General features: G+C 31.8%; 1 protein-coding gene across 2 annotated transcripts; it reads right to left on the reverse strand.

Annotated features, from left to right (window-relative positions):
* Positions 1-279: 279 nt before the first annotated feature.
* On the reverse strand, positions 280-10,093 carry LOC134681425 (uncharacterized). Of its 2 annotated transcripts, XM_063541047.1 has the most exons (7): positions 9,981-10,093; positions 8,152-8,258; positions 6,661-6,994; positions 4,395-4,520; positions 3,409-3,480; positions 878-1,055; positions 280-648 (listed from the first exon to the last, which is right to left on the reverse strand). In XM_063541047.1, exons 2-7 carry the CDS (start codon positions 8,240-8,242, stop codon positions 367-369), a joined length of 1,083 nt encoding a protein of 360 aa, XP_063397117.1. In that variant the 5' UTR covers positions 8,243-8,258; positions 9,981-10,093; the 3' UTR covers positions 280-366. The 2 variants fall into 2 exon arrangements, with proteins under 2 accessions (XP_063397117.1, XP_063397116.1); XM_063541046.1 differs by lacking the exon at positions 9,981-10,093 and having other exon boundaries at positions 8,152-8,397.
* Between the last annotated feature and the right edge of the window lie 3,374 nt (positions 10,094-13,467).

Below are 13,467 nucleotides of genomic sequence, written 5' to 3' on the forward strand. Positions count from 1 at the left end.
CAATCATAAAAATCTTCTTTTTTTTTATATATAATTAATCACATATCTGACACGCGCGTTTCGCCCAACAGTTATGTGTTATTTTGGTATCTTTTGGAGAGTTGTCTCATTTGCAATCATTCCACAATTCTCTTTGTTTATATGTAACTAATAGTATAACCCCTCTTTTAACATGTAAAAAAATTTGTTAAATTTAACAACGGACATTATCAAATAATTATATATTTTTTATATCAATCTATTCTATAATAAATAACAACATGATATGAACATATTTTGGGGAAAATTTAACAAGACATATGAAGAAGTTCGTAGCAAATGCAATATTCAAACATTTTTGTTAAATGCACTCGAATACAAGGTGAATTAATAGCCGTTCACGTACGCAACATCTGCCTGCAAATGTGTCATATTTTCATTTGGTGTAAACTGATGGACGAATTTGTAATATCGTCTGAAATTAAGCTTCCACAAAGACTGAAAAGTTTTCAGCACATCTACGTACTTTTCTCTCTTTGGAAAATCTGGAAATATATGGTATTCGACTTCTAATTGTTTTATCTTTGAAAGAAGACCTTCTTGTACAATGTTTTCTAATACGTCCCACTCATAACCTTCAATGTCCAGTTTAAGTATGTCTAGAGTCATCTGAAGGTTAAAGTTAAAAATCATCATTATACAAAGAAAGCTGATTTTTAAAAAAATCAACGACATGTAAATTAATAAAATAAATAATAGCTAAAGGTAATATCTTTGGTTAGCTTGCTTGTTAAACACTGCAATTATAACTAATTGAACGTTCTTCCAAAAACGCGTTATACATGCAGAACTAAATTATTGATATATAATCACAATAAAGTAATATAAATATACTTACATTTTGATGGCGAAGATTAGAAAGGATTGTTGACAACTTTCTAAGCTTCCATGTGCTTTTTTGTTCTTTTAATATATACTCGTTTGTCCTTGGAGTAAATGAATCATCGTTTTGACTCCCTATTCCAAACGTGTGAAAAACCACACCACTTTCTCTTGTATATTCACTCACATTCATACTGAAATAATAGTCGCATTTTTCTGTTAGATTCGAATTTAAAGAAATGTTTAAGAAACCAAAATTCAGCAATTTGACAACAAAACCAACGAGACATCTTAAAAGTAAGATAACAAAAATACCGAACTTCTGGGATAAACAAAAACAGAAAGTCCGTAATCAAATGGCAAAAGCGCAAACTCATCAAACGAATGATGGGTTACATCTCTCATATTCCTGACATAGTACAAGCATGAGAACATATTGGATTAAACCTGGTTTTATAGATGGCTTAACTTGTATGACAGCCGCATAAAATTTCCATTATATCGACACCGATGTGCATAAAAACAAACTGACATAAGAGGTAAAAATATCAAAACTACAAGTACAGCAGTCAGTATTGTGTTTTACCCTCAACCACTACAAAACAAAATAATATGTTACAAAATAACACAAAAAGGATTATAGAAAAAACACATAAGTCATAAGCAAAAATAAAGGACAAGAATACAAAAAAGATACCATTTCCAATTACTAAATACACAATGACGGAATGTATGCGAATGGGTTTCTGGCTTTTATTAAGTCTATAGTCCATAAGCATTGAAATTAATTGAATAGAAAAATATAGTGTTCAAATGTGAATTTGTTTTTTATTATTGCACATTTTGTCGTGTCGAGGCTTTTATGGCTGACGAAATGGTTACATGTAATACAGGCAATAGAAGTTTACCTCTATTCAAGGTTGATTAAGCGAAACAACTTCGGGTTACCTCAAACCAAAACTGAAAAAACACACCAACTATATGAGGACTTGCTCATGTATCAATCTCGTATATTGAATTTAAGTATGGTTGCTAGGGAGCTATAATTTGAAATGTATAGAGTGTAGGGGGTGGGTCCCCCAAAAAGGCTGAATGACTATTCATGTAAAAAAGGTCAGTGTAAAATAATTTATAAAGGCAGGACAGAGTGAAACATAAAAAAGTTGAACAGAGATCACAACTTAAAACAAATGCAGGACATTTTTTTATCCCCCCACTCTAAATATCAAATTGTGGTCGCCTTAGATCCACACAATTTGACTTACCAATGTTTGTGCCTTTCATGGATACAGTGGAAGAACGAATTCAAATCTTCAACGAATAACAATTTTTGTCTATGCTTTGTTTGCAAAGATTGGTAAAACAAGGAAATCAAATGTCCACGAAAAGGCAAGTTTTCCTCAATCCACGAAATTGATACAAACGGAAAAAAATGAATCTACAGTTTAGTGGATAGTTGTCTCATTGGTTTTACCCATTTTCTTTCTCTGAAATTGTCATATAAATCGATCGCTCCAATGGATAACTATCTACCTGTTGGCCGAGTCATGCATTTTACGAATATCCCTAAATCAGTACGACCTCAGATTCAAATATAAAATGATATGATGTTGTAAATTCTTGTTCCAAATCAGGAATATGACAGTTGTTGTACATTCGTTTGATGTGTTTATCATTTGATTTTGCCATTTGATTAGGACCTTTCCGTTTTGAATTTTCCTCGGAGTAAAGTATTTTTGTGATTTTACCTTTTTCGTTACATATTGTGCTTATGTTCCGTTTCTGGTGGACTATTTTTATGGTACATGTATCACAGTTTCTTAAAGTTTTAAGCTAAAGCGTTTATGATTTAATATACATAATAGATTTCATTTCTAACAAGAATGTGTCCCCAGTACACGGATGCCCGATCCGCATTATCATTTTCCACGTTCAGTGGACGGTGAAAATGGGAGTAGAACTCTAATTTGGCATTAAAATTTGACATATCATATCGTAGGGAACATGTGTATGAGTTTCAAGTTGATTGGACTTACAAGTTTTGGTTAAAGATTTTGGTCGAGGAAGTTGAAGTCCAATCAACTTGAACATGTTCCTTATGATATGCTCTGTCTAATTTTAATACCAAATTAGAGATCCCCCCCCATTTTAACAGTACACCAAACATAGAGAATGATAGTGCGGATGGGGCATCCGTGTACTGGGGACACATTCATGTTTTTGATAATCCCTTCTTGGTAAATAGTTATCAAAGTACCAGGATTATAATTTTATACGCCAGACGCTTGGTAAAATTGCTTAAAGACTTGAGACATTTTAAAACGTTTTCAGCTATACTTAGCTACAATTTTTCGATATCAAACACGAATGATTCGCCGATCTGCTAATGTATTTTTTTTCTTTACATGAACACTGATCCATCTAACATTTAGGCATAACTCAGTTATCGATTTCAATCGTTTCCAGTCCAGTTGATTTTAAGCTTTAAAAAGTATGAAAATAACTCATTTTAAAAATAACCCAACTATAATATAAGCATGCAACTACCTTGGATCAAACGAATGAACTTCACATCCAAGTGTTGCCATTACATCGTCAAACCGGAAGTCGTTTCCAATTCTACAAAAAATGGATAATATTTAGATATTTATACATCTCTGGTGTTACAAGTTGGAGCTTTAGCGTATATATAGAAGAGCGTTTAGAAGCACCAAATGTATAGCATTATCTCCTCATATATGAATCTTATTTAAGTATTTGGAAGAAAGGCAGTGTTTCAAAATCATTTTCTGACCAATAAGTTGTTATGAAAAACGTGTGGGAATGGGTTTAATTTGTATATGTAAAGGAGCATTAGACCTTTTTGGTACAAAGAAATAAACATAAAATATGATTGTTCGCTCTCTGTCTCTGCGCTGTTTTTGTTCGAATGAATCGCTTTATGATGGTCGTCGTCATCTGTTGATCTGCCAAAAAAGTTTTATGATTTGTTATCCTTGTTAGATACAACATCATTGGGCGAACATATTATATATTATAAAGGAGAGTTTTCAATGGTTTTGTTTTAATGCTGCATTCACACGTAATACGAATTTAATTTGCATAAAATGTTTCAAAGTAGTTTAATTTGCATTCGAAACGTTTTACGTCCGAACGTAAATTATAATTAGAATAGGAATGCGCATAAAATCCGCTTTACTGTTAGAACGACGTTAACTTTTAGTTCGCATTATGAATTTCATTTATTATAATTTAATTCGAATTTAAAATTTAGAAAGTGTCCACACCACAGTTTAATTCGAATTAATTCGAATAAACGATTTCGTATTAACAAAAACGCATTTCTTATGCGAAGTAGACAATTCAAATTCGATACGAATTAGAAAAAAAGAGTGTGAATTCAATTCGAAAAAAAACCGTATGTGTGTACGAGGCATTAGGTGAAGGTGTCATTATGTTGCATTGATTTCTGGTTATTAAATATGTGTCTCTAATTTGATAATCATCGATATATATATTTTGTCTTTACATACCCGAAGGAATACACTAAGCACGGTCTTTCTTCATGTATTTTATACTGATATGAGTTACAGTCCCACCAGTTACCACGTGACTTCATATAAGCACATCGAAAATCCTTTTTAACAGATTTCAAATCACTGAAATTTATATATCATCTATAAATTTTATGAGATTATTTGCAAGGATATGACAAGAATCTAAAGGACTACGAATTATCTATGCAATCTTGTTCCACCTAGTGTACAGAGCACAATTGTATATCCCTTGAGAAATGTAGATTTTATCTTTCTAAAGAATCTGTTAAACCATTAACTATTAGACTATGGAATCACACCGATTTGTCCCTCGAAAAGAAGACTATATCAAAGTTTAAAATCCAATTAAAAAAGCTAAATTCCACAAATAAAGATGTACCTAAGCACTATATGGACCGAGGAAAATAAATATGAATTAACACAATTCAGATGCTACTCTCTTTTTTGAACTATGACTTGTATATATATGAGTCAATATAATTGCTGATCCATCTTGCTTTGTGGATGCAACATTGAGACTAGACTGAGCTTACACACCAGAGAGAAATTAGGATGAACAATCTACGATGGCTTCTTGATGACCTTATACGGAATGTGAAGTTACTAATATCTGGTAATCCAAACCTCTCGTATGAACAAAACGTGAATATATTTAAATATGTGTTCGAATTTATTAAAAGGTCTAAGAGATTTCTTGAAATGTAGAAAAATAGTGTATTTGCGGTACATCCGCGTTTTCATCATCATCATCATTGCAAATTTTTACGTTATTTCTGTTTCCACTTTTCAATTGATAGACTTGTAAAGTATTGTGTATTTTGAATTATTGGATGCTCATATTAGTATTGTATTGTAATTTATTGTTATTCGGAGCGAACTTTATTAGTATGGCGTACTTGTATCCAATTAATTTTCCTTTAAGTAAATAAAATATGTTTTAACTAAAGACTATGGGTAATCTTCTTGTTTGGTACATCAAAAGAAAGATTACTTCACGTCATTGGTTAATATTCCATTGATAAGAATGTTTAAACAAATCACAACGGTTGGTGTACGCTTATGAAAATATTACCCAGAATGCATTAGATTCTATATGATTATGTACAAGAATATGATCAGAATCTGAAGAACTGTGAGTAATCGCATTGTTCCTATATTCAAAGGAAAACAAAAATCACGTCATTGGTTGATTTTCCATTGTTTAGAACTTTTTGAACCAATCGCAACTGTCTGAGGAACGCTTATTAAAATATCACCTAGAATTATTAGATTTGAAAACGGTGGAAAACTACTAATTAATCTTAACTTAGATAACGAATTGATCTAAAGTCAATAAATAAGTGGTTTAAAATGATCCAGCTTAATACAGTAGAAATTTAAATAATAGAACTACTTTTAAATAGTCGTTGTCATTAATAAATCAGAACAATAAACACTAATTTGTGTTCGTCCTATTCAATTCAATGTGAAAGGTGCATATTCCGAGCATTGATTCTTCAACATATTGAGAATCATTCTTTTATTTCAGATGTAACTAAGTAAGGTTATATCTAATAGAAATAAAAACAATTCTGTTATAAATGCGTTTTTTTTTTCTTTTCTTTCCATTTCTTTGTTGACGTTTTGCTAGCATTTGCATTGTTCAACCTACATGTATACAATTCAAATATTGACTTTTGAACACTAAGTCTATCCAAGCGAAGTATACTTAGTTGGAGGATAATCAGATTTCGTTGAAATTTTTCAGAGATCTAGAATATGTAGAAATGTATTAATATATCGAACAAAAACAAAGATTATATACGCATTGATATATACGGATTCCAGAAAATCAAGTTTATAATTTTCGAGAATATGCTTCAGTTTAGAAGTACCATTTACAGTCTTTATAAGATTCAAACAAGACGGATCAAATTTAATGCCGTGTATTAATTCAATTAATTTCAATAACCACTCATATATATAAGCTATTATTCTATTGAAATATAATTTGGTCTATTTGAGAAGAGTTTTGAATTTTAGCGTCAATACCAATAAAAAAGAGAGACTGATATATACCAAAGAGATATAAACTCACAGTTCGATTTTCAAAATAAAACGTTTACGTTTCTTTTAACTTTTCTGCGCATATTTAATTTACATGTTTGTAGTTTAACACCTTTTAACTCGCGATGTGCATGCCTAGATAACTTGGCAAACAAATAAGCAAGTCAATTGTTGCTTTTTAATTATTAATAAATACTCTGCAAGTTCTATAAATGCCTTCCACCAGTCTGTTGTTGGGTCTAATTCGTCAGCGAAAAAGGCAGGTTGTCTTCTCAAATCTAAACTTAGTGAACCACCAGATCTGATAAAACGTCGTCCACCACGTATGATTATTCCTTGCGACAGTCTTTGTTGTTTGACCTTTACTAGTGATGCAGGCCTGTTAGGTTTTGTTTTGTTCAACGGTTTATGCACATTTTTCGTGTCTCTTTTTTGAATTAAACCTCTTGTTGTTTTAACAGAACCATAAGCGGTCAAAAGTTTTTTTTGAATATCTAATTTTTCAGAATTCTGATTATCTTGTTCAATGCCTGAAAATATATATTGAATTACATGTCATTACTTTAGAAGTTAGCAGCCAGAAACAATGTACACTATATTAATTCAAACTCGCAGTTCGTATTCAAAACGTACATATTCGCCCATCTGATTTACAAAATTTCTATATTTTATACATAAGAAAATGCCTGTACCAAGACAGGAATATGACAGTTGTTATCTATTGGTGTGATGTGTTTGAGCTTTTGATTTTGCCATTTGATAGCGGACTTTCCGGTTTGAATTTTCCTCGGAGTTCGGTTTTTCGGGGATTATACTTTTTAATGGATTTTATTTCATAATAAATAGTTTTGGAGGTTGTTCTTTGTAGACTGCACTTGAAGGAATCTGATAATTTTGGTGTTATTTTGCCTCTGGAATTTCCAGATTTATTACATCTTATTGTATTTTATTCAAACCGTTGTACCTATATTATTAAAACATGTACAGCTGTCACTGTTTTTAGTGCTATTAAAATTGATAGTAATAAATGCATTCACCGTTTTAACAAAAAAGGATATAACTATCATCGACATTTCGGGTTCGCAGCACTCTTCAACGTTTTACTATTTATGGTCTTTTAAACTCTAAAATTTATGATTTCAGCGACACGACGTGCCTTTTCTCGACGAAACGCTTGTCTGGCATGTATACACATTTTGAATCTGGTATATATGATAAATAATGTGTTCTAAACAGGTGCTTCAAATAGAATATACGTCAAACGTATGTCTTCTTTAAAGGTAAAGGGTTACAATAACAATACCTCAATTCCGTTAGCAAATACATCTTATTGAATTTACGCAATACAAGTATACAATTATCAATAATCATTATAACATAAAATGTGTACACAAAGTATTCAAACAATGAATGAATGAGGCGGAGTATAACATGCAAACATATTCATCAAACATAAACATTTGAGTATATATCAATAACGTGTATTTCCTGCAGAGTGTAAATATTTTCCAAGGTTGTTAAACTCTTTCATATTTCTATTAGATAAACATTCAAGAGTCGATGTACTCTGTCAGTAATAACTCTTGATATTATACTTTTGAAATCGTTATATTTATCCCACTCTAAAATGAAAGGTGTTCCGTAAAATGCAATCATTTTTTCAGATAAAAAGTAATTCTAAACTTACTTGGTAACTGTTTTAAGATCAGTATAAGTGACAACAAAGCTAGAAGAATGAGGCTAAATATATACTTCTTTCTAATAGGTCGGATTCTCATCACAAATCATTAATATCTGCTAGATAGATGACAAATATTGTTAAATGTCCTGTAATTATAAATATCTGTTGCTATGATATATGTTTCGACGGGCACATGTGAAGCAGGATTTGCGTACCCTTCCGGAGCACCTGATACCACCCAAATTTTTAGTGTGTTCTTGTTGCTTGGTCTTAAGTTTTTTTATGTTGTGTCTAGTGTACTATTATTTGTCTGTTTGTCTTTCATTTTTTTTACCCACGGCGTTGTCCGTATTTTCGATCTATGGGGTTGACCGTCCCTCTTTTAAAGACTTATGAATTATTCGAAATTCTAGGAATGTACTTATCCCAGACATAGATAACATTAGCCGTATTTGGCACAACTTTTTTGTACTTTTGGGTCCTCAATGCTCTTCAACAATATACTTTTTTGGCGGTCTGACAATTTTGATCTGAGCGTCTCTAATGAGTCACATGTAGACAAAACGCGAGTCTGGAAAATCAAATGTTAAGCCTGGTACATTTGAGATTGCTTCTAATGTCGTTCTAGCATAAATTTGTCAGTATCAGAATTGTCTGAAACTTACCTCAGAATGACCTCACGGTTCAGCTAGCAAGCAAGCTAGCAAAAGATGTTACCATTAGCTACACACTCATTGCAATCGGCTGATATGCCTTTAATTACCTACTTCCTCTTTTTACTTTAACTTTGATGAATAGTTGTCTCATTGGTAACCAAACAACATCTCCTTATTTGTATTAAGACTTAACAACAGAAAATTGTTCCAAAAAAAACCGGAGTGATATAATGAGACTGCGGAAGTTTGAGAAGACCGGCTGTAAAAGATCTCATAAAAGTATATCCATTGAAGTTCTTCGTATATTCCTGTGTGTGTTACCTTTTAATGTTGTGTTTCTGTTGTGTCGTAGTTTTACTCTTATATTTGATGTGTTTCCATCAGTTTTAGTTTGTAACCCGGATTTGGTTTTTTTCTCTCAATAGATTGATGAATTTCCAACAGGGGTATACTACTGTTGCCTTTATTCAAATTAAAAATTGCTTTGCTCGATAACGGATTAATGAGAAAGTCTGCATATGAGAATGTTAGGTACACATATTTATATAACATTCATCTGTACCTAGTCTTGTATGACATATAGTTTTATATAAATATTTATTTATCGTAATACAGTAGTGTTTACAAGTATTCACAATATATTGTAAGTTAAACTTTAGTTCTGTAACAACAATCAACGTGTTTGATATACATATAGTTGTTATAGTTTTCTTTCTAGTCTTTAATTTAAATATGCAAATATGATTATGCGACTCAATGCGTAAAAACACAGGTTATATTGCAATTATAACATTGCTTCCCCGCAGATAATTTACATATGTATTGATGTCAATACAGTAGCGTTTTCAAGTATCCAAAATATCTAGTAAGTTAAATAAAAGTTATTTAGCAACTATCAAAGTGCTTAACATGCATCTAGTTGATATTGGGTTTTTTTCTTTCAGTTTTTGTGATTTAGATATGTCAATATGATTGTAAATATATCTTAAAAAATGCAAGTTATATATTTAACAATGACAGCTAAAGCACGACTCCGGATGCAGGATTTTCTCACTGCATTTATGACCCATTGGTGGCCTTCGGCTGTTGTCTGATCTTTGGCCGGGTTGTTGTCTCTTTGACACATTCCCCATTTCCATTTTCAATTTAATAGGTAATATATTTAACAATATTGCTTACCTGACATCGACTTAATCAACATAACATTTAATTGTAAATAAACTGTGACTGCCTAACACACTGACTTTATTAAAGATACTGTTATTGTGAATAGATAAACTATAATATTCGCTATGCTCGAATCGGTTCATATTATTGACATTCGGTTTAAATAAATAATCTTTACATGTTTTAAAGATCCCGGATCTGTTCATATACCTTTTTCATTAGCACTTTGTATGTTCATACTATATTTTTCAACGATTTAGAAAATACTTACTACTATTATATGTGGTGTCAAGGTTTTTTTATCTTGATGTGTACCTTTTAAATTGATTGATGATATTTCAATATCGGTAAACTAGTGTTTCCTTTAAAACATTAAATACACTTTTGTTTTTAGAGGGCGGAAAAGGAAAAACGAGGAACACATGTTATGGTTATCGATTTAGGTCTGATTAATTATTGATGCTATGTTTTAAAGCGAAACTAAACTTGTGATCCTGATAGTGACTATAACTTCTATAGCCATCAAGTGCAAGTTCTGTGATGTCATATAAAGAGGTATATCATATGTTTTACATGTTTTTATTCGAGTGTCACTGTCGAGTCTTTTGTAGACGAAACGCGCGTCTGGCTTAAATATAAAATTCAGATCCTGGTATATATGATGAGTTTATATGCATATTTCATATTCGGTTGCTGCTGGAATGTTAAGGGAATACTGAAAGTCTACTGAGCTTAAAAGGAAAACATATGTTGCGAATAGACAGAAGATGATGGTAGAAAAAAGATAAGACGGCTATTCTATATTCCTACAGCGCGTAAAAGAGGGACGAAAGATAACAGAGGGACAGTCAAACTCATAAATCGAAAATAAATTGACAACGCCATGGCTAAAAATGAAAAAGACAAACTGACACACAATAGTACACATGACACAACATAGAAAACTGAAGAATAAGCAACACGAACCCACACCAAAAACTAGGGATGATCTCAGGTGCTCCGGACACAGAGAAATCGTATCGTTGAAATAATTAGCGTGGATAATCTTAACACTTGAGTATCGTCGCTGGGCTTCTAAAATGTTATACATAACAATTTTTTCAAGAAAAAAAAATATCACAAACAGGCTTTGAAAATTTTGGCATAATGCATGCTTCCAAAATGTTGCATGTGAACTTGAACATTTTTGTAAAAAGCAGTGAAGTAAAAACTTTGACATTTCTGGATTACTCAAGAACTTAAATTATTTTCACAGAAATAAAGAAATGTACAATTATTTTTTCCAAAAGCCATTCTACAACGATTTTCAAGTTTTCATACAACATTTTGGAAGCAAACTGTACAAGCAACTGACATTGGCAGTTTTGTAATATGTCTCATTTCACACATTTTAATTGGTCTAACTGCATGCTATTTTGTAATACCAAAGATTTCCTCCCGCCCAGAACATTGGTGTCAAAAAGCATTTTTAGCCAAAAAAGTCATATACGACATTTTAGAAGGCCAGCGACGGTATGCAGGAACACAGGCGAGCCCCTCTATCTTATAAATGACGCCTTAAAACGCACATAATTGACAAACAATTCCGGTGAAGGATTTATCTCGATATTGGTCAATTAACTCAACAACTAGTAGGCAAATACCACATGATCAAATACATTGTTTTCACCTGTTTCGAGGCAATAATCAATGCAATGGTTATTGACTTTCAGTATGTGTTAAGAAACAACAGGTTAAGGTTCCAGATATGCTGCAAAGCAGATACTGGTATTAGTGTAAACAAAAACTAATAACAGTCATCAGCTGGCTTGGTATCAATTTGATAAAGGAAAGCAACATTAGTATACCGCTATTTAGGAATCATAATTCGACGTAGCAAAAACATATGTGGGTACCAACTATAACATGCTTTATAGTCGGCTTGTTGTCTTTTTCACGTGTTCCTTATTTCCATACTCAATTATTGTATTAACCGAGGAAAACACATGAACTATAGGAGGAAAACAACAGAAATACTGAACTACAACAAAAGCTAAGACCAGCATGCATAGACACGGACTGTAAATGACAACTGCCAAATTCCTGACTTGTTACAGGACATTTAAAAAGGAGGGTCATGATTGTCAAGATAAACTACTGTTGCCTTTATTTGTCTAAATAAAAAGCATTAGAGACTCACGAATTACAAAAATCAAAATCAAAAACGAAGTTAAAGTAATTTGTGAAACCAAAATGACAGAAGGTTTACCATTTAAAGCAACCAATACCTAGAGGGTCTTACAACCAGTGTGTTTCGAATGATTAAATATTTAACATGTTTAATATAATGTACTGTCTCAACGATCTTCACGTCAACACAGAAGTGAACGAATACAACAACAAGTGTGATTGAATGATTCAATATTTTAAAACATGTTAAATGTAAAGTACTGTCTCAAAAATCTTAACGTCAACACAGAAGTGAACGATTACAACAACCAGTGTGTTTTGACTGACTCAATATATAACATGTTGAATGTAAAGTACTGTCTCAACGATCTTCCCGCCAACACAGAAGTGAACGAACACAACAACCAGTGTGATTGAATAATTCAACATTTAACATGTTTAATGTACAGTACTGTCTCAACGATCTTCACGTCAACAAGTACACATCTACTTTTGCATATGTACTATTTCTGTACTAAAAGTATGTAGTACTGGAAATTTACTTTTAATATTTAGTACTATTTCTTTACTTTAAAATTATTGTAATATTGAGGTACTTGTATTTTACAGTACCTGATTTGTACTGAATATTTTGTTACAGAAATAATACAATATTCTATGTTTAAAATAATAATTTTAAGAGATTTGCAATAGAAAAACTTTCAAAATGCTGAAAACGTTACGGTAGTAACCAAAAATGTGTAGTACATAAATTTCAAGTACAAAGACAGGTACCTAAATATAACAATAATTTTAAAGTAACAAAATAGTACTGAATATTAAAAGTAAATTTCTAGTACTACATATTTTGAGTACAGAAATAGTACCTATGCAAAAGTAGCTGTGTACAGAAGTGAACGAATACAAAAACCAGTGTGTTTCTCATGATTCAACATTTAACATGTGTAATGTACAGTACTGTCTCAACGATCTTCACGTCAACACAGAAGTGAACGAACACAACAACCAGTGTGTTTCTAATGATTCAACATGTAATGTATTGTCGAAATGCGCATCTGGTGCAACAAAATTGGTACCGTTGATTTTATTAACATGTAAAATGTAAACTACTGTCTCAACGATCTTTACATCAACACAGAAAAAAACGAATAAAACAACCAGTAGAATAATCGTTTCCAAAATCGAAAGATAGTTTCATAGGTCTTTGTGTTATTAAAGTTATAGCTAATCTTTGATAGCAGGATTATAAGATATAAAAGTGTGTTGTGTTTAGCCTTATGAGTCAGCATTTTAATCCTCTTTTCAATCCGCTGTAAATATCCAACAAGAA

This window comes from Mytilus trossulus, chromosome 8 (assembly GCF_036588685.1).
Source record: "Mytilus trossulus isolate FHL-02 chromosome 8, PNRI_Mtr1.1.1.hap1, whole genome shotgun sequence".
Taxonomy (NCBI): Eukaryota; Metazoa; Mollusca; class Bivalvia; order Mytilida; family Mytilidae; genus Mytilus; species Mytilus trossulus.

Bases quoted from the DNA above. Each gene is read 5' to 3' on its own strand.
- LOC134681425 (XM_063541047.1), bottom strand. From the start codon at position 8,242: ATGAGAATCCGACCTATTAGAAAGAAGTATATATTTAGCCTCATTCTT. The intron at 3,481-4,394 runs GTATGTAAAGAC...CATTTTTTGTAG, and splicing joins TGCTTAGTGTATTCCTTCGG to AATTGGAAACGACTTCCGGT. The intron at 1,056-3,408 runs GTAGTTGCATGC...CTATTATTTCAG, and splicing joins GTTCATTCGTTTGATCCAAG to TATGAATGTGAGTGAATATA.